The following is a 27,000-nucleotide window of genomic DNA, read 5'->3' on the forward strand; positions in this document are numbered from 1 at the left end:
CTCAAGGCTTAAAAATCCTTCTTTAACCCGTCTCCTCTCCATCTAGTGACATCAATAAGGGATCATAGTTTTCACCTGGATTCACCTGGTCAATTTATGTCATGGAAAGAGATGGTGTCCTTAATGTTTTGTACACACAGTGTATATAGCTGCTCTGTCTGTATTCTGCTGAAACTACAGTAGACAAGAAACAAATGTGAACAACTATTCTAATTTCAAACAGGAAAGGGAAAAATGTAAAAGGCAAACATTTATTCCATATCATTCTTTTTACAGAACCAAAAGGAGAGTGAATCATCCGACTTCCAATCAAATTCGGAACATATTCAATGTCTCCATAGTATGTGCACGCGTTGCATTCAGTACGAGAGAGGTTCTTAAATATGAGAAGAAGAAAAACTATTTAAAGGCCAAACATCCTAGTTTAATAAAAAAAGGAGAAACATGTACAGTGCCCTCCATTATTGGGATATTGCAGTATTTTCCTTACTTTGGATCTATACTCCAGAAGTTTGGATTTTAAATCAAACAATGACAGGTTAAAGTGCAGACTGGAAGCTTTAATTTGAGGGTATATCCATCCATATCAGGTGACCTGTTTAGAAATTACAGCACTTTGTAAATAGTCCTCCCATTTTAAGGCACCAAAAGTTTAGTATTTGGTCCCATATTCCTAGCACGTAATGATTACACCAAGCTTATGACTCCACAGCAGGGCTGCCCAACCCTCTTCCTGGAGATCCTGTGGGTTTTCAGTCCAACCCTAATTTAACACAAACGATTCTACTAATTAGCTGCTCAACAACACCTTAACCAGCTGAATCAGATATGCTAAATTAGGGTTGGACTGAAAATCTTGGGTTGGGCAGCCCTGCTCTACAGACTTTTTGGATGCATTTGCTGTTTTGTTTGTTTCAGATTATTTTGTGCCCAATAGAAATTAATGGTAAATAATGTATTGTATCATTGGAGTCACTTCTTTTGTAAATTAAAATGTGTTTCTACCATGATTACGAATAGTCCTGAATGAATCGTGAATAATAATTAGTGAACGTTAGACGCACAAATGTTACGTTTGTAGAGTCACAAACTTGGTGTAATCATTGCATGCTAGGAATACGGGACCAAATACTAAACTTTTCAATACACAAGTGAATTTGTCCCAATATTTTTGGTGCCCTAAAATGGGGGAGACTATGTACAAAAAGTGCTGTAATTTATAAACTGTTCACCTGATATGGATGAAATTACCCTCAAATGAAAGTCGGCCGTATGCACTTTAACCCCATAGTCATTGCATCCTTTCAAATAAAACGTTCTGGACTACCGAGCCAAAAGAACTGTATATAATCCAGAAACAAAGTAATTTTACAAATTCACATTTAGACATGACAGTTTTCCCTTTCATAGACATATAGTAACATTGGAAAAGACAAGGGGAGGAAACAGACCTGCAGTCAAACATGCAGGGATGTCATAGAACCCCCTTACCCCAAACTAGCTAACTCATGGGCCCAATCCCAAATGGACCCCTAGACTCTATGCACTTATGGAGATCTGAGAGGATATGACATGTGTAAGCAATATGATAATAAATCTACCTTTCCATTTAATCTACTATGGGGAAGTTTCTCCATATTGCTTCAATCAATCAAATGTGCTACGATCTCCACAAGTGCATAGGGCATGGTGTTTAGGGGTCATTTTGTGATTGGGCCTATTCCCCCCTCCTTAACCCCCTTTCCCAAACCCTAACCCTGGACAAAGGTTAGACTAGAGAACCGATACATGAGGCGATACTAGCCAACTCATACCATCTCTGAACACCAAAGAGAGTAGAAACCCAACAACCCCCCTCGTCTACCGACTTTAAGAAACACTCTCCAATTCCATCTCCAAACCGACCCCTGTGAACCTTCAAGTATTTCCACCTGGGACTGCTCTCCGGCTACCCCTCCGTTTTACATCAACTTATTTTAGGTTTACAACAAAGCTATGGTATAGGTGCACTCAGATTCAGTCTATACATACAAAAATATTGATAGCAATAGTAGTAATCATCATAATTCTCCATAATTTCCATTCTAATTTACATACTGTGACATCGTCGACCATTTAAATACAGTGACCTCACAGTTCCCCACCCCCTGAGTGAATTTCAAGTTTAAACCCCTGTAGCTACCTAAAATGCAAACAAGAAATTAAGTTCTGTTTTTTAAATAACATTACCAATCAAGAATTACTACAATAATCATAATTATCATCGTAATAGTAACTACATTTCTCCTGGTAGACTTGTGTTTGGATGTGGACTGATGCTTTGTATTTACAAGCTTGCAGTTTAACAATGTGCCTCTCCTCATCCCGTCAGTCAATGTAGACAGCTTCAACCCTAAAACACAAAGAGGACAATTAGGGGACTGAAGAGCTAGTCTTACAACGCACGACGGACAGGAAATCTGTGATAAAGGCAAACTGTAGAATGATTTACCAAATACAGCCATCTTCACTGGCAGGAACAGTGCTGACATATACACTTGCTTAAATGACAAAACAGACCGTGCTGTAAAACAGTTTTAAAGCAGCAGGTGGCCGTCCTGTCGCCTCCAACTACAGAACATCAGCAGTATTTTTCTGTTCATTTCACTATTTTACATGTTGAAGCGCCACAGCTAGTCGACACCAGCAGGTGATCTACTGCACACATCCGACATTGGTTATTGCGTCTTGCCCTTAAGTGGGACAGAGGGACAGGGGACACTCACCTCCTTCCCCAGTCTCAGGATGCAGCCAAACAGCTGCGACACTTATACAGCCTCTGGTCGTGGGTCCGAATGTGGTTCTTCACATTCCTCATCCTGAAGAATGTCTTATTGCACAGCTACAACACAGAGCCACAATATATATACACACACAGTTGAAGTCAGAATTTTACATACACTTAGGTTGGAGTCATTAAAACTCGTTTTTCAACCACTCCACAAATATCTTTTTAGCAAACTATAGTTTTGGCAAGTCAGTTAGGACATCTACTTTGTGCATGACACAAGTCATTTTTCCAACAATTGTTTACATTATTTCACTGTATCACAATTCCAGTGGGTCAGAAGTTTACATACACTAAGTTGACTGTACCTTTAAACAGCTTGGAAAATTCCAGAAAATTATGTCATGGAAGATTCTGATAGGCTAATTGACATAATTTGAGTCAATTGGAGGTGTACCTGTGGATGTATTTCAAGGCCTACCTTCAAACTCAGTGCCTCTTTGCTTGAAATCATGGGAAAATCTAAAGAAATCAGCCAAGACCTCAGAAAAAAATTGTAGCCCTCCACAAGTCTGGTTCATCCTTGGGAGCAATTTCCAAATGCCTGAAGATACCACGTTCATCTGTACAAACAATAGTACGCAGGTATAAACACCATGGGACCACGCAGCCGTCATACCGCTCAGGAAGGAGACGCGTACTTTTTGGAGAAATGTCCTCTAGTCTGATAAAATAAAAATATAACTATTTGGCCATAATGACCATTGTTATGTGTGGAGGAAAAAGGGGGAAGCTTGCAAGCCGAAGAACACCATCCCAACCGTGAAGCACGGGGGTGGCAGCATCATGTTGTGGGGGTGCTTTGCTGCAGGAGGGACTGGTGCACTTCACAAAACAGATGGCATCATGAGGAAGAAGAATTATGTGGATATATTGAAACCAACATCTCAAAACATCAGTCAGGAAGTTAAAAGCTTGGTCGCAAATGGGTCTTCCAACTGGACAATGACCCCAAGCATACTTCCAAAGTTGGGGCAAAATGGACAACAAAGTCAAGGTATTGGAGTGACCATCAAAAAGCCCTGACCTTAATCCTAGGATGCCTACAAACCTGACTCAGGTACACCAGCTCTGTCAGGAGGAATGGGCCAAAATTCACCCAACTTATTGTGGGAAGCTTGTGGAAAGCTAACCGAAACATTTGACCCAAGTTCAACAATTTATGGGCAATGCTACCAAATACTAATTGAGTGCATGTAAACTTCTGACCAACTGGGAATGTGATGAAATAAATCACTCTACTATTATTCTGACATTTCACATTCTTAGAATAAACTGGTGATCCTAACTGACCTAAAACAGGGAATTTTTTACAAGGATTAAATGTCAGGAATTGTGAAAAACTGAGTTTAAATGTATTTGGCTAAGGTATATGTAAACTTACGACTTCGACTGTATATATACACACACACACACACACACACACACACACACACACACACACACACACACACACATCAGTAAAACACTGAACAAACATACATACACACAGCTACAACACACACAGAGGGAGACTGTAACAGTGTTCAAAGACTGTAACAGGTCCAGTACGTACAGGGCAGGGCCAGTGCTTGCCCTCGATGTGCCTGATGCGGTGCATGATGAGGGCGTTACAGTCCTTACAGGATGCCCGGCACTGCAGGCAGACGTGGGATGACTTGTCCTTGGGGGCCTGACTGCGAGGACCCCGCAGCTGCTTTAGCCTCGCCCGGCGGATCGAGTCCAACAGGGCAGGGCCTCGGCTAGGCAGGGGCTTAGCTGGCTTCTGCAGACAAAGAGGGAGAAACAGAATCAAATCGATTCCATTTTGTTAGATGACATTCAGGAACACGTATTTCTTAAGATGCTCCAATGCTGTACCCAGTTCCATGGTCATGACCCCAGTTCCATGGTCATGACCCCAGTTACATGGTCAAGACACAAGGTCAAGACCCCAGTTCCATGGTCATGACCCCAGGTCATGACCCCAGTTCCATGGTCATGACCCCAGTTCCATGGTCATGACCCCAGTTCCATGGTCAAGACACCAGGTCATGACCCCAGTTACATGGTCATGACACCAGTTACATGGTCAAGACACCAGGTCATGACCCCAGTTACATGGTCAAGACACCAGTTACATGGTCAAGACACCAGTTACATGGTCATGACACCAGTTACATGGTCATTACATATTTTAGCTTAATGATCTATGCATGTCAGCAGAGAGCAATCAACATGGAATGTTATCAAACTCAATTTACAATCTCTAAAAGAAGAATGTAATCTTATCTCAGATCAGATTTTCTAATGTAATCTAAGAGAGTATTAAAGTGTCAACATTTTGCTAGAGTTAGTTCCCAAAGAAAAAGTATGGCTGATGAGTAGAACACCCTACCCCTCAGACAGGGTTGACATTGGGTCAGCCTGTTTAACCCCTACTGGAATCCTCAGTCTGATGGTGTTATGGAGAGATAACAGTTAACTTCACCCACCCCAGACCTCCCCTCTACTCTCCACTGTGGAGGAAAGCAAGGCATCTCAATAGTTTCATCCTGGCTTCCTTTCCTTAATCTGTATGTGAAAGTCCTTCAGTACACCTATGCCATTTCTTTCATCCATCTTGTGTTTTCATGTCAGTAGTACATGAGACAGAGATAAGGTGAGGACTGAGGAGAGCAGCAGCCCACTTTTTAAAATATTAAGACTCGCCCAAATCATAGGAGAACACGCAAGAGAACCCCCCCCCCCCCAGTGTTTACCTTTGGTATGTCCCGTGCAACGCAAGCACCCTTTGACCCTGTGGCTCTATCCAGGTGGGGGGGTTTGTGTTGGTGAGAGTTGACAGCCCTTGGTGGCCCCTGCCTCTGGATTGGACTTTGGCTTACACTCCTTTCTTCCCTCTCCTTCTTCACCCTGTGGAGAGTGGGGGGGCCTCCTCTGGCCCTCAGGACCCTGGCTGGGGCCCCCCCGGAACCAAATCTCTCTACCCTTGAGACCGACCGTGTTAGGCAGATATCCACACTCTCCTCCTCCCTCTTCACCCCCAACATGGGCCCTCCTGCCGGGCGGCAGAAGCTGAAGAGGAAGCCTGGGTCTAGGAGCTTGACAGGGGGCTTGATCTGCCTTTTGCCCAGCTCTGGGGAGGAGGACAGGGAGGGTGACTCGGGGAAGGACCCCGCCACAGGTAGAGGGTCTGCTGGTTCCTCCTTGATGACCCTGTACAGAGGGTGGCTGTGGATGGGAGGAGGAACAGGATCAGGGCTGAGGATGCTGCTTGTCTCCCTGCTGCTCATACCTCCAGGCCCTCTCTCAATGATCCTTCTCACTCCTTGGCTGCTCCCGGTCCTCATGCTCTCCTCTCTGGGCTTACGCTGGGCTCTCCTAGCCTCTTTCATGCCACTCCGCTTCAGCTTATCTTTGGCCATCGGACGCCCGCTGTTGTAGCGGAGCGCTCTGACAGTTTCTGTGGTAACCTTGTGCCTGAGGTGGGCCCTGGGAGGGGAGAGGTGTGGGTTTGGGCGTTGGCCATCTGAGGGGATGGATGGTGCTGAGATGGCATAGTCTGCAGGTTCGGGTTTGATCCTGACAGTAGAGACGTTCCTCTTGGGATTTGGAACTCTTGTGTTCCCAGAACGGGGTGGAGGGGGGTGGCTGGCCTCAACACCCCTGACAGAGCGCCTGAGATCCCTCCCTCCGTAGACCAGCCTGGACACGGGCTGCAGCAGGTCTGGTAACACTACTTTACTGCGCATGCTCCTGTCACTGGGCGGAAACCGCCGGGGCTGCCTGGGTTTCTTCAGTCTCTCCATGCTGATTGGATACTCAGGCTCCGTCTTTATGATCCTGCTCAGGAAGTGGGTTTTGGCAGGGGTACATAGGGGGAGTGACAGGGGCGGCCCCCCGAACGTAAGCCCCCCTGATGCCTGGAGGCGAGGTTTCCTCCTCTTGGTCAACGAATAGTTATTGACCTTCAACTTCCGGAGGCGTTTTTTCTGCCTCCAGCCAATCAGATCCTCTGGTCTGGGGAGGAGGGACGTCCTCTGTAACCCGAGCACGCTCATCAGGCGGTACTTCTCCAGCGCTCGGAAATGATCTTTCTCATCCTCGTCCCCCTCTTCCTCCTGCTTCACCCTCACTATGGGGGCCTCAGAGCCAGCCCTCTGTGTGGAGGAGCTGGAGGTGGGGGCAGGATGGGGGACAGGGTGAGGTTTTCGGCCCCGAGGAGGGCTCTCTGTCCTGGGAAGCAGTCTCTGAACTTCCTGGGCGGCCCCGGGAGTAGAGCGGAGAAGACGCGTGTGGGGCGAGGAGGAGGAAGATTGGGTGTTTCGGGAGCTTGGGTTGGAGGATACGTTTTTTGGAGGAGAAGAAGATATTTTACAAGACGGAGATTTGAAGTCCATGAGCTTCATCCTGCGGGTGGGGCTGAGGGGGAGACCGTTCTGCCCTAGGGGGAGGGGGCTGGGTCCGGGGGGCCGACGGGGTGACCGCCTGGTCAGGCTCTCCTCCCTCGACTCATTGGACTGATCCAGAATTTGTCTGAAGCCATCATCCACACCCCTTACCCTTCTACCCCCAGCCACCCTCTCCCTGCCCTCTCCAGCCAACCCCCTATTCTTCCTCCTGTTCCTCTGGTGGTGGTGGAGCTCCAGGGGAGATCCAGGGATCTGCGATGAGAAGCCCAGGGCAGGGTGCTCCATGGTGGGGTATTGGGCGGCGTGGTATTCCTGCTCCGTCTGGAGGGCAGAACAGGCCTCCACGGCAGGCCACATGCCCAGGTGACGGGCCATAGTGCTGACCTCTGGAAGGTCCTCCTCAGACACACACAGAATAGAGGAGTAGGAGAAGTCCAGCAGAGACATCAGGATAGACTCACTGAAACCTACAGGACAGGGAGAGAGAAGGTGGTTAGACAGGCAGACAGAGAAGAACAGCTAGAAAGAGAAAGTCATTGAGTGAGTGGGATAGAAAGGTTGTCTGGATGAGAGAGTGAGAGAAAAGGAGAAAGATTAAAGAAAGTGACAGTAAATCTCGGCACCACCATCAGTCCTAACCCACAGACAGTTCAATCTAGTAACAGGCTTAACTGAATGGACAACATAGGAATGCAATATGACATTTTATTAAATAGTTTGGGGAATGGCCTTGTCTGCGAGGGAAAATCCTCGGAGCAAGATCATATGATGGCAGGTCGCCCTATGTGGGACTGCTGGCATCGAAACCCCCTCCCCCCTGCAGGGGGAAAGGAGTTCCAAAGCCAAGGCCATAAGGTTATTATAGCTGATGGGGAGGTGGATGGTTGTCAAACTGTTGCTGAAAAACAGCAAGTGAGGGAACATCGGTAAGTTGACATAAATACATCCCAAGATTTACACCCATTGGTTGAGAGAGAGGAAGGTATTAATTGTCAGAGTGAGCCCATAGGTTTAACAGCAAGCATGAGGATTGAGCATTGTTGTGTTGTGCTAATAGGCCACAAGGTAAATAGCATTCTGCACATGGGAGAAGAGGAGAAGAAACAAGATGCTTTGCTGATGATGATACGTTTTGTCGTCATTCCCACTATGCCTGTAGAATAGGAAACAAAGTGACTTATGTTATGCTGACTGGATGAAGTTAAACGAACATTCAGACCAGCCTTACTGATTTAACTTCTGTAAATTACATATGTTGAGAAGACCAGAGGAGGGAAACAGTAGGAGGAGAGACCAAACATGAGGAAGTGAAAAAAGGGAAAAGATAGTGAGGTAGAAAGTGCTGTTAAGTTCCTTTTCAGAGCAGCAGCGGTCATGTCCACGCCAAAACATGGGCATCCACAAAAGGAGAGATTAGAGTAGATGGAGGAAAACAGAGACAGATGGATAAAGAAATAACCCCATTCAGAAGTGTGTGTGTGTGTGTCAATCTTGTACCTGTGAGGTCGATGTCAGACCTGGAGCTAGGGGCGGAGTCCATCTCAGTGAATAATTCCTGAAAGTACTCGCTCACCGCTGCTAGCACCGCCTTGTGGGCGGAGTAAGAGCACCCGTCAGTCCTCAGAGTGATGTCACAGAACAGCCCCGCCTCCCGCTGGCTCCTCAGTTTACTCAGCATGTCACGGCTGTGTGACATCATCGTCTGAGAGAGACGCCTCTCACCCACACGCTTCTGTAGGAGAGAAAGCGAATTAACACGACCGACAGTAGAACAGAGTCACCAATAACGTGAGAACGAGGGTGAGAAAGGGATTGAAGGAAAGAGAATGTGAGAGAAGGAAGTGTGAATGAGAGCAAACGTGAGTGGCGGAGAGATGGGGGAGAGAACGACATGGTGAAAACATCATTCAGTATCAGTGCCTTCACATCAGGATGCTCTATGGTGCCATCTCTTACCTTGGTTCTCTTGTTCCTCTGCTCCAGGCACGCTGGACATCCCCGGACAAAGTCTCGGATCTGGAAGTACATCCCTGAGGAAGGGTCAATCATGTACATTATTACAATGATCATCATAACGGATTTTATATTAACGAAACAAACCATTTTACACAGGCAATGTTTTTGACCACCAAAAGGGTCATTGTTTTTTTTAACCGCAAAACAAGATCAGTATTTATTCAATGTAGTTCGACATTATACAGCATCAATCTGACTTATGTTGCAATATAATAACACCTCTGTCGAACGCCTGCAGTTCACCTTCTCTTTTAGGTCTCTCTGGTTGTAAAGAGAGACTTCCCTCTTTACAGAATAGATGAATACATCATCTCACCAGAGGATAGGAGGATAGAGAAGTTTGGAAACACTGGCCTATACTAAGCCTCGCGAGAACATTACAGTAACAGTCTACAATGTGATGAGGTGTAATTATTTGGGCTGAAAAGCCACTTTCAGGAACATCCTAAGTGGTGTTAATCATTGTCCTGTGTAAAAAGGGTAGAGGAGTAGGAGAAGTCCAGCAGAGACATCAGGATAGACTCACTGAAACCTACAGGACAGGGAGAGAGAAGGTGGTTAGACAGGCAGACAGAGGAACACCTAGAAAGAGAAAGTCATTGAGTGAGTGGGATAGAAAGGTTGTCTGGATGAGAGAGTGAGAGAAAAGGAGAAAGATGAAAGAAAGTGACAGTAAATCTCAGCACAACCATCAGTCCTAACCCACAGAGAGCTCAATCGAGTAGACTTAACTGGATGGGGGATCGATAATAACCAACCATCCCACCCGACCAGACTCACCCTCCCACCAGTAGTTCTCAGCCACTGATCTGTACGTATCCTCCAGGGAGTGGTGGCACATGCCTGGCCGCCGCCGGTGGAAAGTGGCGATCGCCCCGAGTCGTCGGTCCTCGTCTAGCACCTCCCGGTAGTGGATGAAACCTCTCTCCAACTTCTTACGGTACAGCAGCCCATCAATCATGTCAAAGTTTGGCGAGCAATAAACGGACCCACGCCCCTGCAGAACACTGGGGGCGTCGGGCTCCCCCGCGGGCACCCGCACTTGGTCCAGTAGAGGTTTGGATGGAGAAAATGTGTCATCATTCACATAATGCATCTTATAGTTGCAGTCGCCGGCCATTTTAGACTGATGTTTTTAATCTGCTGTAGCCTACTTTTTCCTTATTGAGTCAATACCCCTTCCTCTCCTCTGTATGACAGCAAAAATAAAAAGCTGTCCCTTTTTTGCAGCAGGACTACAGCAGAGGGAGCCGTCTGTGCGTCACGGCTGGAAGTTTCCTCCACCCAAAGTTTTCAAGTAGACCTACATGAACTCCACGTGGATGCAGTTACAGGAGTGGATTGTGACCAATGATTACTCACGCGTCAGGAACACATAGGATGCAACGGAACTTTGAAATGAACCCATTTGCAACCTATTTAGATAGGCTATTTATGTTGTATTCCATTGTGTGGTTAAAACAGACCAAGTACTGAGACAGTGGCACAATTACCCACTAAAATCAATACGTAGCCTATCCAATAAGAGTCAGCAGCACAAGACTATGTAAACTATTTGTTAGTTTAGGAGAAATGTCACCAGCATAGTTCATTGGAGTCAACATCTCTTTGGCGATTATACATACATTCCAGGGTCATGATCATAATCCGAGCAGAGTCCGGTGTCTGAGTCGATAGCCTATCCTACACAAATTGTGTAATCCAACAGACACTAAACATGTGCACTCCCTTGACAAGTCCAAGAGGTCATTTGATGATGATGGAGTCAATAACAGTACACATGAACTGCCTATATTCCAGATGATTACGATGTAGGCTAGGTCTGGGTAGATTAGCCTGTTTCACAGGAAAATTGTGTTTGAAAAATAATGCTTTTTAGTTATCCCAAATTCAGCCACTATGTCCATAATCAAAATATTGGCTAATTACGATCGCACCCACCCAACAAATTAGGAGGAACATCGCGCCAATCCCAGGCATAAACACAAGTGATAGGCTACAACGTAAACACTTACTGATCTTCCTAATTCACATCACCGGGCGCGACAATGTATTATTGAAGTGCCAACAAGCCAAATCAACAGATGTAGCCAATGCATCCCTCTTTTTCTGCTTGCAATTGTCGGGTGGCCTCTGTAGCTAAATGACGACGACTCACTGCCCCCCTGGTGTAACTTGTGATTTCTTTCGCTAACTCGGAAGCAACATGATGATGCAGCGATCTGTCCAGCATCGCGAGTTGAACGACCGCGTGAAGCGAGGTATCTCGTCGATCACCACGAATATAAAAAATGTCTAAATAATGTCTCCAAAAACAACACAAGACTCGCATCTGTGGTATCCGACTCATTCCATATCTCTTCCCTTTACGCAAAACCAGTCAGACGATCAAATAATCATATATATTTTTTAACTCGTAACCTTCTGTTGGTTACTACATGACAACCTAACTCGTTCTAACACTCGCAGCATCTCTCCCTCAATGCCTATTAGTAGACCCTTTAAAGAGCCCCAACCATAGACAATGCGATTGGCCATTGGAACTGCCAGTCAGATGGTGTTTTTTCATGCATCAAGATAGGTTGTTGACGGCAGTTTTGCCTCGCTTGGTGTGATTTTTACAAGTATCAATTCCGCTACTTCTCATATATCACCCAATACCTCTCTAGGGGATTCACATATTCTTAGATAATTCTCCTCATGCATTCAGACCAATAAATGTGATCAGATACCAAAATGTTCAGGTATTCATCTGCTATGGGCTATAAATAACATGTTTTATAAATGCACTTCACCCACAAAGTTTATTAATGTGAATGCATTATATGCAGTAGTTTAGATACTGTATGTGCCCCAAAACTGGAAGGCAGGAGTAGCAGTATTTCATTTAATTTTGTATCACCGAATTTAGAACCTTTATTATACGGATTATGGGCTTTACCGTCACATTAATATGCTTCCAGTTGTACATAGCCATGATAAGGCATTTTCCATACTGACTGTGTGACGTAAGACCAGAGTGGACCATACATAAGCAAATACACACACCAAGTGCTATGCACCTGACTATATAACAGACTCTGTTGTCCTTAACCTAATCATCATCATTATTATCATCATCCTCTTCTTCTTCCAATGCATGACATGCAGCAAGCAAAAAAAGTGATTGAGGCAAAATATATACCACTCCTCTAATGACAGATTCTGCCCTAAATTACTCTTGTGTACATTCACCTGTGGTTGGAAAGACTAGTGATCAGTTCCAGTGGTCAGATGAAGCAGATGCTAAACTACAGGACTGTTTTGCTCGCACAGATTGGAATATGTTCCCGGGATTTTCCGATGGTATTGAGGAGTACACTACAGAGGGTAGTGGATACGGCCCAGTTCATCCCCGGGGCCAAGCTTCCTGCCATCCAGGACCTCTATACCAGGCGGTGTCAAAGACTCCAGCCACCCTAGTCATGGGCTGTTCTACCTGCTACCGCACAGCAAGCGGTACCGGAGCGCCAGGTCTAGCTCCAAGAGGCTTCTTAACAGCTTCTACCCCAAAGCCATAAGACTCCTGTACAGCTAATCAAATGGCTACCCAGGCTATTTGCATTGCATCCCCCCACCCCCCACCCAAGCTGCTGATACGTATTATCTATGCATTACCACTTAAATAACTCTACCTACATGTACATAATTACCTCAATTACCTCGACACCGGTACCCCCTGTATTTTGCCCCGGCTATTGTTATTTACTGCTGCTCTTTAATTATTTGTTATTCTTATCTCTTACTTTTTTTTGTATTTTCTTAACTGCATTATTGGTTAAGGGCTTGTAAGTAAGCATTTCACGGTAAGGTCTACTACACCTGTTGTATTCGGCGCATGCAACAAGTACAATTTGTTTTGATTTAAGGCTCTAAATGCTCACCTTTAAGGCGTTATGGATCTGCAATTGGGCAAGAGGAGGCGCCTTACTACCTTGCTGCCGTATTATTGCTTATCAGATTCGTAAATTGTTCCCTCACACATATGGTTGTTGCAGGATATACTGACCATGTTGGCTTTCTCAGTGGAGGAGGGTGTGGTGAAGATTTGAGTGGCAGTAGAAGATCAGGCTACGACAGGGGTCAGAGCTTTCTGCCTGAAAACAAAAGTGGGTTTTAGATGATCCTGGGTATGTGTCAAAGGGCAACCTCTACCAAGAAACGTCCAAGACCAAGTAACCACCCAGCTACAGGAAAACAAGCTAATTGAAAGACGAGGTTGTTTAATTGATTCTGTGAACTTCCTATGTGTGAAATTAAACCAATGTCTACAGAAGATGTCTGCTTCTCATACAATTGCCCGTGAGGGTTTGTGAATAGTTAAACTATTACTATTAACGCATAAACAAGCAGTGTGACTTTCACAAGGACACATCGACCCCTGCTCCTCTCTCAGGCATTATAATCTCACCTGTGTCAGACAATGGGTGGGTTTCAAAGGTATATCGGGCTTCCTCTCATTTTCCTTCCTTCATACACTGTTCTGGATAGGCCAATGGGATACTTGTTTTCACAAGTCCAATTGTTTAACATAAATGTCTGCCAGGTGTCAGGTATCCCCAGTACTTTGTTAGATGGATACATTTAAAACCTGATGCAACTACCATTTTTAAAGATGTTCATAAATTGTCTTACTTGACATATTTACTTGGCTTCTATAAGGAGCATAGGCCATTGACGAATGTCCATCATCCCCCTTGGTTTGGGCCGGGGGAACGTTTTTTCAGGTTGAGGCCACTCTCGGTCATGAGAGATGGAAGAGGATGCGAGACATCCCCACTCCCTCATTTTTTCTGTTTCAATGGAAGTCAATGAACTAATTAGACCAGACCCAGCTGCTATCACATTGGTGTCTATGGGAGAGACACCCCCTTAAGTAGACAGGAACTGATAATTTCTTTCAATGGTAAATGGCCTGAGTGAACTGTCTTAATTTATCCACCATTCTTGCCGTAATCTCTGCCTGGAAGTCTCTCCTTCAAGTGTTTTTGGGTCAACCCCTCTTTCTTTCCCACTGGGGGTTCCATTTCATGGAAGGCAAGTGGCTGGTGGCCAGTTTTCGTAGGGTGTGACCAATCCAACTCCACTTTCTTATTATTTGTAGTTCAACATACACTATATATACAAAAGTATGTGGACACCCCTTCAAATTTGTGGATTTGGCTATTTTAGCCACACCTGTTGCTGACAGGAGTATACAATCGAGCACACCGCCATACAATCTTCATAGACAAACATTGTCAGTAGCATGGCCTTACTGAAGGGCTCATTGACTTTTAACGTGGCACCGTCTTAGGATGCCACCTTTCCAACAAGTCAGCTCATCAAATGTCTGCCCTGCTAGAGCCGTCCCGGTCAACTGTAAGTGCTGTTATTGTGAAATGGAAATGTCTAGGAGCAACGGCTCAGTCGTGAAGTGGTAGGCCACACAAGCTCACAGGACAGGACCGCCAAGTGCTGAAGCACGTAGTACGTACATTCTTTTGCCTGTCCTTGGTTGCAATTCACACTACCTCTGAAAGCAACGTCAGCACAATAGCCGTTTGCTGGGAGTTTCATGAAATGGGTTTCCATGGCCGAGCAGCCACACGACAAGCCTAAGATCAGCATTCGCAATGCCAAGCATCGGCTGGAGTGGTGTAAAGCTCGCCGCCATTGGACTCTGGAGCAGTGGAAATACGTTCTCTGGAGTGATGAATCACGATTCACAACAGACGAATCTGGGCTTGGCGGATGCCAGGAGAACGCTACCTGCCCCAACACATAGTGCCAACTGTAAAGTTTGGTGGAGGAGGAATAATGGTTCGGGCTAGGCCCCTTAGTTCCAACTAAATTAAATCTTAACACTACAGCATACAATGACATTCTATACAATTCTGTGCACGGGGAAGGCCCTTTCCTGTTTCAGCATGACAATGCCCCCGTGCAATGGTTTGTCGAGATCGGTGTGGAAGAACTTGACTGGCCTGCACAGAGGCCTGACCTCAACCCCATCAAACACATTTGGGATGAATTGGAACGCCGCCTGCAAGCCAGGCCTAATCGCCCAAAATCAATACCCAACCTCACTAATGTCTTGTGGCTGAATGGAAGCAAGTCCCTGCAGCAATGTTCCAACATCTAGTGCAAAGACTACCCAGACGAATGAAGGCGGTTATTGCAGCAAAGGGGGGGACCAACTACGTATTATTGCCCATGAGTTTGGAATGAGATGCGGTGCTGACATACTTTTGACCATGTTGTGTATTTTACATTAGTTATCTTTTTTGTTTGTTTTTAGTTCCACCCAACAGCTACCCTCAACCCCTTCCATCGATCTCCAAAGACCATCCAGTTTTAATTTCTAATTGCCATATTGTTTCCCACTGTGCTGTGATGTTTCACAACAGTTCTGAACCTTTCTATTCTCATTGTTTCTGTAGTGGCTAAATTGTTCAATATAATTGTCCTAATACAATTTCCATTCTAATCCTTCAACAACAATGGAGAGTGGCAAAATGTTAGTCTTGACGCATACAAATCCAATGTTTGATTCATTTATTTGTCATTCTTCTGGATATAAAAATGTAAAGAAAATTCTAACAAAACGGATTCTGATCATTAAAACTAAAGAAACAAACAGTATGGTAACCATGGTTTGGTATGGTCAAAAGAACGTGTGCTGCCATTCCGGTCACTTCCAGTAGGCCTTGGAGCATGTATGCCTTTAACTGTTCTCTCCATTGGCCTGTAGAGGGGGTAACACACTTAACAGGAGATTAGTAGCAAACACACACACAACATTAATTCATCATGAATTGGAAACATACAAATATATAATATAACCCAATTATCTCAGATGCTAAATTAATTATACATATTTCTGCTAAGAATATTATTATATTATTGTTCGATTGACTATAACTTTTCAAATCACCCAGTAGTGCTATTTGCCGAGTTCACTCTGGATAAATTTGGCAATTTATCAGCCATTCCTGAACCTGCGACCATAAACAAGCTACATATGGTCAGTACCAAAACATGCAATCTAATGTTTCTGTCTCTTCGCAGCAAAATCTGACAGTCCATCATTACATTAAGACATGAAGGTTAGTCAATCTGGAAAATGTCAAGAATTTAGAAAGTTTCTTAAAGTGCAGTCGCAAAAAACATAAAGCGATATGAAACCGGCTCTCACGAGGACCGCCACAGGAAAGGAAGACCCAGAGTTATCTCTGCTGCAGAGGATAGGTCCATTAGAGCTACCAGCCTCAGAAATTGAAGCCGAAATAAATGCTTCAGAATTCTAGTAACAGACCCATCTGAACATCAACTGTTCAGAGGTTGAATGCTCGAATTGCTGCCAAGAAACACGAGCAATGGACATTACTCCGGTGGAAATCTGACCTTTGGTCTGATGAGTCCAAATGTGAGATTTTTTGTTCCAACCGCCGTGTCTTTGCGAGACGCAGAATAGGTGAATGGATGATCTCCGCACGTGTAGTTCCCACCGTGAAGCATGGAGGTGTGATGGTGCTTTGCTGGTGACACCGTCTGTGATTTATTTAGAATTCAAGGCATACTTAACCAGCATGGCTACCACAGCATTTTGCAGCAATTCACCATCCCATCTGGTTTGCGCTTATTGGGCCTATCATTTGTTTTTCAACAGGACAATGGCCTCACACCTACAGGCTGTGTAAGGGCTATTTTACCAAGGAGAGTGACGGAGTGCTGCATCTGATGACCTGGCCTACACAATCACCCAACCTCAACCAAATTGGTTTGTTATGAGTTGGCCTCAGAGTGAAGGAAAAGCAGCCAACAAGTGCTCAGCATATCTGGGAACTCCTTCAAGACTTTTGGAAAAGCATTCCAGGTGAAGCTGGTGGAGAGAATGCCAAGAGAGTGCAAAGCTGTCATCAAAGGGTGGCTACTTTGAAGAATCTCAAATATATTTAGATTTGTTTAACACTTTCTTGGTTACTACATGATTCCATGTGTTATTTCATAGTTTATGTATTCACTACTTCTTTACAATGTAGAAAATAGTAAAAATAAATAAAAACCCTTTAATGAGTAGGTGTGTCAACTTTTGAGAGGTACTGTATATATAAACATTCTGTTGGTTATAATTTAAACTGAAAAACAAAGTTTTGAATCCAGAGTCTTTATCAGTTCATAAACCACGTGCCATGGAATCATTACATCGAAAACCTCTTCCCAACTATTTTTCAACCTGTATGACTCAACTGTCATTATTTGGGTCCTTTAATTGAACTGGTATACTTTTTTTTATTTATCACAATTTCCTTTAACCAATTTTGGTCTTTAATGCAGGGCCGACAGACAAGTTCCTTCTCCTCCTTCCACTTGTCTCCATTTTTGTAGTAACGCTGCCATCCTTTGGTTGTAATCTTGGACAGAGCACACATTTCCATATATTTTTGTTAACAACATGTGTGACATAACTCCACCAGTCCTATTTATATAATTTAAAAAGATTATACTGTTTTTAAACGTTGTTTTTCCAATTTTTTTTTAAAATCAATTCGTATATTTGAGTTTAACCATACTATTTGTTACAATATTTGTTCTCTTTTCTGGTGGATTAGACAGAAATTGCAACCAGCTTTCTGTGGCACGTTTTTTTTTTTTATGCGATATTTTGGAGATTATTTTACTTTCAAATAACCAAAAGTGAGAGGTTGTAATCTGAATAAAGGAAAAAATGCCATTATTGAACACGGGGTGAGCCATTCTTACTAATCAGCTAGAGAGCCAGTTTGAATTTAATTTTTCATTTTTTACGACTGAAGCCTGTAGTGAGAGGTCCAATCCTTTAATATTTAATCATTTCTGCCCTACAAATTCATATTCACTATATAAATAGGCCTGTCTAATTTTGTATGGTCCTTTTCATGGTAAGATTATCTATTTTGACTCACTTTTTAAAATGTATTGTAGTAAAATAATTTCATTTTTTCAGGATATGAATATAGAGTATGTCCACTTCTCCATCAGACCATGTTATTGGTAAACTACACAGTAATGTAAAAGTTGTATTATTTTAGCAATCCAATACATAATTTGGTTGTAATCCAGAGAGATTAGGAAAATGATCTAGATCCTTTGAGACTGTGCAGGGATCCACATTACAGATTTAAAAGACAACATGGATTGTCAGCGTACAATGACACCTTTGTTTTTAATCCCTGGATTTCTAGCGCCTTGACATTAATGGTTGGATCTGATTTTAACAGCCAACATTTCGATGGCTATAATAAATAGATATGCAGATAGTGGACAACCTTGTTTAACTCCTCTTGACAGTTTAAAACTTTATGAGAAGTAGCCATTATTTACTATTTTACACCTGGAGTTACTATACATAACTTTAACCCATTGTATAAGAGATTATCCAAAATAAAATAGTCCTGGCATTTATAAATTCCGGTCATACTTTATCAAAGGCCTTTTCAAAGTCAGCTATGAATACCAGACCTGGTTTCCCAGATTTTTCATAGTGTTTTTAGATTTACCACTTGGGTCCTGGGAACATTCATGGGAATGTTTAGAGACATAACAAATACATGTATTTTTTTAGACAAGCACAACTGCATTGAAGTGTTACCAAAATCCCCAAAGTACAATACACAAACATTCATATAAAAAGGAGAAACAACCCCAATATAACACCACTACAGACAACCATTCAGACTAAAGTCAATGACCATTGTACAATTTCATACATGAGCTAAGCAGAATTTGGACTGGGGTGGTTTTATCTTATATGTAACTTTCTGTTTCTTAGCCAGGTACATTTTTATTTAAGAATTAAGGCATGAGGGGGGGGTGGCATATGGCCAATATACTACAGCTGAGAGCTGTTCTTAGGTACTACGCATCGCCGTGGTATATTGGCCATATACCACAAACCCCAGAGCTGCCTTATTGCTATTAAAAACTGGTTACCAGCATAATTAGAGCAGTAAAAATAAATGTTTTGTCATACACGTTGTATACGGTCTGATATACCATGGCTGTCATCCAATCAGCATTCAGGGCTGGAACCACGGTTTTTAATTTAAATTATACAACGGGTGGGTCTAATCCTGAAAGCTGATCAGTTAAAAGCGCATTCCAGCCCGTGTCTATTCCACAAGTTACCATTGGCTAAATCTATGATGTTAAAATGCCCATTTACTCTGTTCCATCTGAATGCGCAATCCACTGTCTCATCAGCCCAGGCAGGGAAGTTCTACACTTTAAAAGGCATCTAGACATTCTCACATTTCTTTTAGACTCTAACATTTAGTTTTCAACAATGGAGATTTGTATGAACCTTGCCGTCTGTCTCTCTGACATTTGCTTCAATATTCAAATTCAATCTCCAGCTGTCCCATAGTAATGAACTTTTAGGGATCGGGACGAGAAAGACAGGCAAGCGTTTCTCAGCCAGTCGAAATCATGAATCAACTGGCATAATTTTTATGAATACAAACAAAGAAATGTCAATTGAAAAAAGGTCAAATGAAACAAAGCTAGTTTGCAGTCTTTCCAGCTTCCTTTTGAAGTTATTGTAGCTGTGTTTTTAGCTAGCTCCTCTGAACAACAGTGCCCTGATGAGAGAGCACATTGTCTCATAAGCTCATTGTTATGGATTTTTCCAAATAAATGTCACTAGAAAGCAGTTTAAACAAATGCAGCTACTGTTGTTATTCTGTCTGCACTGTTTGACGTGACTGTAAGGTAGCCGTAGTTGGTAGTTAGCAAGCAAGGGATAAGGACGTTGCCAGCCAGTATGGCATAGATACAGAACAAAAAGACTGAACGAACGACCAGCCGGCTTGGGTAGCAACCCTAGATTTGTGTCGGGACTATATCTTGAGGAAGGATGAAATAGCATGAATAAATTCATGAAAATAACCTTATTTGAATATGTTGGTAACCTGCTGAATAAAATTGATAATGCCCTCGAAGACTGTGTTTGGAGGATATATTGGCACGGCTAACACTGCTTCTCGGGCATTATCACTTAAATAACTACCTGGTTATCCAATAAAATGAGCTACAGAACAATTCAGGATGTGAAATTACAAAAATATACAGAAAATTGCATTAGGAAGAAACACCAGTCTTTGCTCTGTGAACTTTTGTGAGTGTGTGTGTGTAAATTAGGTCACAACACCAGTCTCTAAGGAGTTCTATAGGCTAGACACTTGTGAGAGTGTGTGTGTGTGTAGGATGATAATATGCGAGTTGCATGTTGACACCACTCTGTCCTGCAGAGGGTTCTTGGCAATGAGGGGTCCTTAGGGGTTGGGTGTGGCCCTTGAGGCTGGAGCCACCCCTGTCTTGCCTGCCTGGGTGCTGGTCTTGGGCCGCTTGGATTCTGGGGGCTGGCACACAGGTTCGGTGGGGGGAGAGGGTTGTTCTGGGGGGCAAAGATGAACCAAAGTACATGCATCAATCATAGGAAGAACACTGGACTGAATAAAACTCTCTTAGGAATAGGATTTTACATAATTTAGTATACTCGGATGTTAATTTTGTTTCATTGGTTGGGCACTCAGAGGCAGACCCCATTACAGAGACAGGTAACTATAACACTGTCCATAGCCAATCCCTGGCCTTGTTGTAAAGTGCTTGGCAAATCCTTGTGTTGGTTGTTGCATGATATGCTGACCACGTTTGGCTTTCTCCGTGGAGGAGGGTGTGGTGAAGGCAGCTGGAGATCTAGAGACGACGGGAGTCAGAGATATCCGTCTAAAAACAGAAGGTAGCGAGAGAACATTGACTTAGAGAGGGAATCTACCCAGCTCTTGAGTAGGTGGCTTAGTAATAAGTTCCACAATTTGGCTTTCATGTAGGCCTACATAAGAAAAACTTGCACCTAATTTAGGATTCATAGGGAAAAACTAAACCTGCAAATAATAACAATCTAACTGCACTTCTTCCCACCTATGCTCTTTCTCTCCTCGTTCAATCTCCTCACAGACTGATAATGACCAGACACACACACTGCCCATCTTGTCTGCTGGCAGCCTCTCAGGATAATCGGTACTTGATTAACAGTGGGTGGGGTCCAAAGAACCCTGAACACCAGACAGGGTTTTGTTCTGACAGACAGTAGCTAACGACCAATACACGCCGCAAGCACTGTCATTATTTTGTCTCATACTCAATGTCAACCAATAGAGATTCTTACATACTGCACATTTCCAATAAATGGAAACAGTAGGAGGGAAATGGTTCAATGTCCTTCCCTAGACAAGGCATGCTGCCATCAGCCTATCCCTGTCTAACTGTTCCCTTCCATCCAGTGACCATGTGGCAGTGACGTAGTAGCTGTGTGTAGGTACCAGGCAGTCAGTCTGGCTCCACTCACCATCAGCCATTTGAATGGGAGTTCAGGGATTTTAACTACATTTACATACTATAGTTTTGTATTGGAGAGTGTAGCCTAAATGCCCAGGTGCTGCCTTTACATTCAGGCTAACTTGTTGTAGCATCATGGTTGAGAACAGGATAGTAATGAGATTATGGACCAGGGGTAGCCATTACAGGGAGAATGGTTTCATCTAACCTTTGATTGTAGTGGTGACCAACATAATGAGTGATTCGACGAGGATCAAGATGCATTAGCATGCAAACGCTACTCACACATGCAGAAACACATTCTCACTAATATACGCATCCATGCACAAACTCTGACTCACAGGCAAGCATTAAATTGATTAGACTAGCACAGGCATACAAAAATCCAGACACACAATGGTCTGTAGATAAAAAAATCCATGACATCTTGTGTCTGTGCTCTTACCTGGGGACAGGTTCTTTAGGGGTGGTGCTAGCTTTAGGGGTGCTGGGGCCAAGAGTGTTTCTTTGGGCCTTTGGCGTGAGGCAGGGCTGGGCTGTAGAGGGGGTGAGGTGGGTGTTGGGGGTAGAGGCGATGAGGTGAGGCTGCTGGGGGGTGGAGGGGGTGCTGATGCTGGCTGTGGTAGGGATCTTGGGGGAATTAGCTTTGGGGGTGCTGGGCTTGCCCCATCCCTCCAGGGTGTTGAGGGTGATCCTACGGGGCTGTGGCTTGGCCTTGCCAGGGTTGTTATTCTCCTCACCCCCATGGACCAGGGGGGTGGCATGGGAGGTGCTGGGGGTCTCTTTAGGAATGGCGTGGACAGTGGTGGTGCGCTCTGTGGATTTAGGGACGGGGGACACCGTGCGAGCCATGGCAGCCTTCTTGCCCTTCTTCTCTGGGCCATTGCCAGGGGTGACGACCTCCAGGACTGGGGGCTCCTTCAGGGGGGTGCCCAGCTCACCAGGAGAGAAGGAAAGGAAGGAGCAGTAGCCGTCTGTAGAAGAAACCGCCAGGAAAGAACCGTCCCGAGACCTACAACAGTACACCATCACTAAATAGACTGGATGGAACAGACTGGAATAATACTACAACAACTTATTATCACAAGGAGTAGTTAGAAGTTACCCCCAAACACTGATACAGGGTCAGATATTTTCAGTGCAGTTTGGGATTGGGGGATAGGGTCATCAGATCGTAGATCAAGGGCATCTTCTACCTCAAGCTAATCAAAAACAGAGCAATACAAGACATCTGAAGAGCGTGTGTGTACCAGGTGAGGTCGCTGAGTGTGTGGTAATGGATGTTGGACACGTAGCCGAAGGGTAGGGTTTGCTGAGTGTCATAGATGAAGATGGAGTCCTCTGATGCCACAGCAAACACCAGTCTGTATGGCAAGCCAAACATGTTGGGCAGGGGCTGGGCATTGCCATCTGTAGGGAAGGAAGGGAGAGTGGAGTGGAGTGGTGAGGAGAGAGGAAGGCATAGAGAGGAGGGAGTTAGTTATAATTTTGCTATTGTGTGTGTCCTTACCATCTCCCTTCTTGGTCCTCAGCTCGAAGTAGACAGGGCAACAGCGTACAGCCAGGGTGGCTTTAGCAGGACAGGGCAGGTGAGCTATGGGCCTAAGATACAGAAAGGCAGATACAGGTTATACCCATACTCTGTTACAGAAGCAAACTGCAGGCTATGACAGTCTCAGTTCATTTCACTAAATCTTCATTGTCACCAAAGGGTTATTGGTTGGCAGCAATGACCTCTTGAGGCTCTTCCTGGAGAAGACGTATGTAGTGTTGGTGACGTTCTCCCCTGCCTCCACACACCCCGCTACATATAGAGAGAGAACGCAGAGGAAGAACAGAGAGAGGGAGACAGAGAGAAAGGAGATGGGCTAAACAGGATGTCACCTATGACCTCCACATCATAGGATATGACAGCAGCACAGGACACAATTTCTTCCTGTTTCAAGTCACCAGACGAATGCACAGAGTAATTGTTTTCATGTGTGTACCTGGGGCAAGCAGAAAGGATCCGTCCGGTGTGAAGGTGAGTCGCCTGAAGAAAGACTTCATGCTGTCGTCATGGAACATTCGGTACTGTTTCACCTGTACAGAAACAAATAAACACCATTACATCATTGAGTGTTCAGTGTGTGTATGATTGTTTCGTGAGTGTAAATGTGTGATTGTCCACTCAGCTCATACTGACCTCTCCCTCGACAGCTGATCCAGAGCTCATCTTACTGACACTGTAGGCCTTCCTCCTGCTCTGAGTACTGTACACACGCATCACCCTGAGAAAGAGCGAGGGAGATGCTGGTTCATTGTTTATATGTTAATTCCACTAATCACTGATTAAGGGAGAGACAAATTGGCTTCTCACGCAGAACCAGTGGCTGTGTGTGTTGTGTTCCTACCGGTCACAGCTGAGTGTGGCCACATACTGGCCCAGCGGGTCCCAGGTCACTCCCTGCACATAGCTCTTATGGTCGTTAAAGATGCACAGCTTCTGACCTGAGAAATACAACACAGTTACTACCTGTGTTATAACTCATTAACAGCATGCATTCACTGAGAGTAAACTTAATAGACAACACAGAGGTACAACTCAACAGACACATGTAGACACACTTTGTGTACACACATCTTACCCTTTGTGACATCCCACATAATGGCAGTGTTGTCCACAGAACCAGAGACCATGAAGTTCCCATCCCGGGTCCAGCTGATATCATACACATCCTCTATGTGTCCCCTACCAAACAATTTAAACAACAATCACAGATGTGGTTATGAAGTAAGACATATCAAAATATTACAGGGAGGGGACCATGCATTGTAAATAAGGGCATCTATTAGAGGGTCTCACCTCAGGGTCTTGACCACACTCCAGCTCTCCTTGTTGAGCTGACTGTCCTCCTCCTCCTGGAACGATTGGGCCTGTTCAGGCTCCTTACTGTCGTTTAGCTTCCACAGCAGGATGGCTGCATCTGTTACACAGTCATTACACTCACATGTAATGTGAGTATCTCTTATCATAGCAATTTACAAGTACTTGGGTTTTTTGAAAGATCCCACATCGAAGGTCTTGTGAAAAAGCTCAGGCACAAGTTGGATTTTTTTGTCTGTAATAAGTCATGTTTTTATTTGAAGCGATAAAAGAGGCTTGTTTGCACTACTTTTATGCTTATACTTGATTATGGTGATACCTTGTACATGTACGCCCCTGTGAGGTCATTATGTATGATGAACACTGTACCATGGGGTGCTGAAGTTTGTTACCAACTCCAAAGCTGTCACATCACTGTACCCTCTATGTGCGAGTGGGCTGGCCTTAACTCTTCAGGGGATTAAATCCTTTGTACATTTTTATTTATAAAGCCATACTGAGACAGTTCCCATTTTTACTAGTTTAACTACATTATCGAGCAGTCACATGAAAAACTATTGCCTGACTCACGACTGTGTTTTGTTGATTGTGCCTAAAGCCAGTACAGAGCTAGAGGAAAAAAGCTTTCCAGTTCTCTGCCCCTTTCACTTGGAACGATTTTCAAACGGTCCTGAAATTACAGGAGCTCGTCCCTTTAAATTAGTTTAAAGCTAGGTTAAACACTATGATGGAAAATTAAGTGGGGGGGGGGGGGTCAATGTTAACCCCTAGTTTCACCACACTCTCAAACCATCTGTTCAATGTTTACATTCATGTTTTTTTAAACTGTAGTGCTTCATGTTGTAAATGTGTCTGCAACTTTGTGTGCTGGTATTTAGGCCAGGTCTCTCTTGTAAAAGAGATAGTTCATCTCAACGAGATTGGTAAAACACAAAAATAAATAAATAGTATATTATTGTTGTGTTGGAATCCACTGATTACAATACCAGAGGTGCAAAAAGATGGCGGCCTCCATGCACTTACCAAGTTTTCCGTAATGTACATTGCTCTCTGTTATTTTTTTATATCATAATCACAGTAAACATGATCCCATTTTTAGCTTCAAGTTTTGAAAATTGAACCATGTCACACCATAGTTTTAAAACAGCATCGATAGTGGTAAAACCATGATGTCATTTTTGAATTCCGACATCTTTTCTGCACCTTCGGCATTGGAGAAGCTGATCACCCTTGTTCCATTTTATTTGCTATATAAGTTTGCTACATAGTGACGCACCATCTCCTCCAGAGGCGAGCAGCTCGCTGTTGGGGCAGAAGCGCACCACGTTGACGGCCTTGGTGTGCCGCGCCAGGTTTGACAGGAAGTCCACCACTGCCTTCCCATCAGGCCCCATCTCCACACGCCACAGCTGACCACAGCAAGTGACACCACACGTTACAGCATCACACAGAGCCACTACACACGTTAGGTCATTGTCTCTGAAAGCATAACTACATTGTTCCCTTACCAAGCAGTGTGAGTGAGAGAAAAAGGCCCTCTGCTAATGCATACAAGTGTTCAGTTTGTGTGTAACTATGTAAGTGTGTGTGTGAGAAAGTAAGAGAGACATTTCGCTGCACCTGCCATAACATTTGAAAATCTGTTTACACAACCACTAAACTTTGATTTGAACAATGTGGTTGTTTTAAACAGCTAGCTAGTACTCACCCTGACAGTGGTGTCCACTCCTGCTGTGGCCAGCCTGTGTATGCGGCCCTCTGAGTTGTGCTGGAAGTCCAGACTGTAGACAGGCTCTTTGTTGTGCCACGCAATCTCACATGTTATCACCTTCATCCTGCTACTAAATACAGGGAAAGGAAGAAAGATTAAGGAGAATGTCAGCTAGAGATACTAGCTATAAGTAGTAGCAACTGAACAAACAACAATTGTTGTGTTGTTGACACCAACAGTCACTTGTAAATGAAAAGGCAGTGAAGAAAGTTGGGACATTAGCAACTTTCAAGTGCTCTACTCTCATATATTAATTGTAGCTCAGTACCTACTAGTAATTTTGCTTAGTAAAGCCAACATGTTCGTTAATTTAGCCAAAGCTAAATTAGTTCATTCGCTAGCTAGCTTACGTTAGCTAGTTCAGATAGCTAGCTGTGTGATGAAGTAAACCACTTGCGACGACCTAATGAACAGTCTTAATGTTATATTAAATATTGAATTACTCATATATGCATCCATAACATATGCATAAATAAACATTTATCTTTATCTACCTGTTTTTCCGCTGTTTCACTTTTCTGCTGAGTCCAGTTGACAAGCAGACTGCACAGACAAAACAACATGGGTTTCCCGCGTAGAGTTCGTCCATAACTTCCGGTAGAGAAGTCAACAGTGATAGGAGGAGAGGGAAAGGGGGTGGGTATGAGAACCTGCAACATCAGAGATTGTTCCCGGGTGCTGTAATACCAGAGTAATCCAAATGGCGGCAGAGAGTACACAGACTCTC

The 27,000-nt window shown here is 44.1% G+C and overlaps 2 protein-coding genes across 2 annotated transcripts; both read right to left on the reverse strand.

Annotated features, from left to right (window-relative positions):
* Nucleotides 1–233: 233 nt before the first annotated feature.
* Nucleotides 234–11,716, reverse strand: LOC109870901 (uncharacterized). Its single transcript, XM_020461592.2, has 7 exons — nt 10,018–11,716; nt 9,178–9,251; nt 8,719–8,953; nt 5,569–7,688; nt 4,383–4,592; nt 2,766–2,881; nt 234–2,392 (listed from the first exon to the last, which is right to left on the reverse strand). The coding sequence occupies exons 1-6, from the start codon at nt 10,355–10,357 to the stop codon at nt 2,780–2,782; spliced, it is 3,081 nt and encodes a 1,026-aa protein (XP_020317181.1). The 5' UTR covers nt 10,358–11,716; the 3' UTR covers nt 234–2,392; nt 2,766–2,779.
* A 6,986-nt stretch (nt 11,717–18,702) lies between these two features.
* LOC109870675 (chromatin assembly factor 1 subunit B-like) lies at nt 18,703–26,894 on the reverse strand. The gene is made up of 14 exons (XM_020461266.2): nt 26,768–26,894; nt 26,211–26,343; nt 25,779–25,911; nt 24,482–24,602; nt 24,264–24,367; nt 24,030–24,126; nt 23,822–23,906; nt 23,625–23,718; nt 23,371–23,440; nt 23,147–23,238; nt 22,887–23,046; nt 22,082–22,648; nt 20,945–21,024; nt 18,703–20,692 (listed from the first exon to the last, which is right to left on the reverse strand). Exons 1-14 carry the CDS (start codon nt 26,860–26,862, stop codon nt 20,571–20,573), a joined length of 1,953 nt encoding a protein of 650 aa, XP_020316855.2. The 5' UTR covers nt 26,863–26,894; the 3' UTR covers nt 18,703–20,570.
* Between the last annotated feature and the right edge of the window lie 106 nt (nt 26,895–27,000).

This window comes from Oncorhynchus kisutch, linkage group LG26, assembly GCF_002021735.2.
Source record: "Oncorhynchus kisutch isolate 150728-3 linkage group LG26, Okis_V2, whole genome shotgun sequence".
Lineage (NCBI taxonomy): Eukaryota > Metazoa > Chordata > Actinopteri > Salmoniformes > Salmonidae > Oncorhynchus > Oncorhynchus kisutch.

Coding starts and splice junctions, on each gene's coding strand:
- LOC109870901 (XM_020461592.2), bottom strand. CDS start 10,357: ATGGCCGGCGACTGCAACTATAAGATGCATTATGTGAATGATGACACA. Junction 8,954..9,177: donor AGAGGAACAAGAGAACCAAG/GTAAGAGATGGC, acceptor TCTCTCCTACAG/AAGCGTGTGGGTGAGAGGCG. Junction 7,689..8,718: donor GTCTGACATCGACCTCACAG/GTACAAGATTGA, acceptor CCTGTCCTGTAG/GTTTCAGTGAGTCTATCCTG.
- LOC109870675 (XM_020461266.2), bottom strand. CDS start 26,862: ATGGACGAACTCTACGCGGGAAACCCATGTTGTTTTGTCTGTGCAGTC. Junction 24,127..24,263: donor TATGTGGGATGTCACAAAGG/GTAAGATGTGTG, acceptor TGTATTTCTCAG/GTCAGAAGCTGTGCATCTTT. Junction 23,441..23,624: donor ATCCTTTCTGCTTGCCCCAG/GTACACACATGA, acceptor CTCTATATGTAG/CGGGGTGTGTGGAGGCAGGG.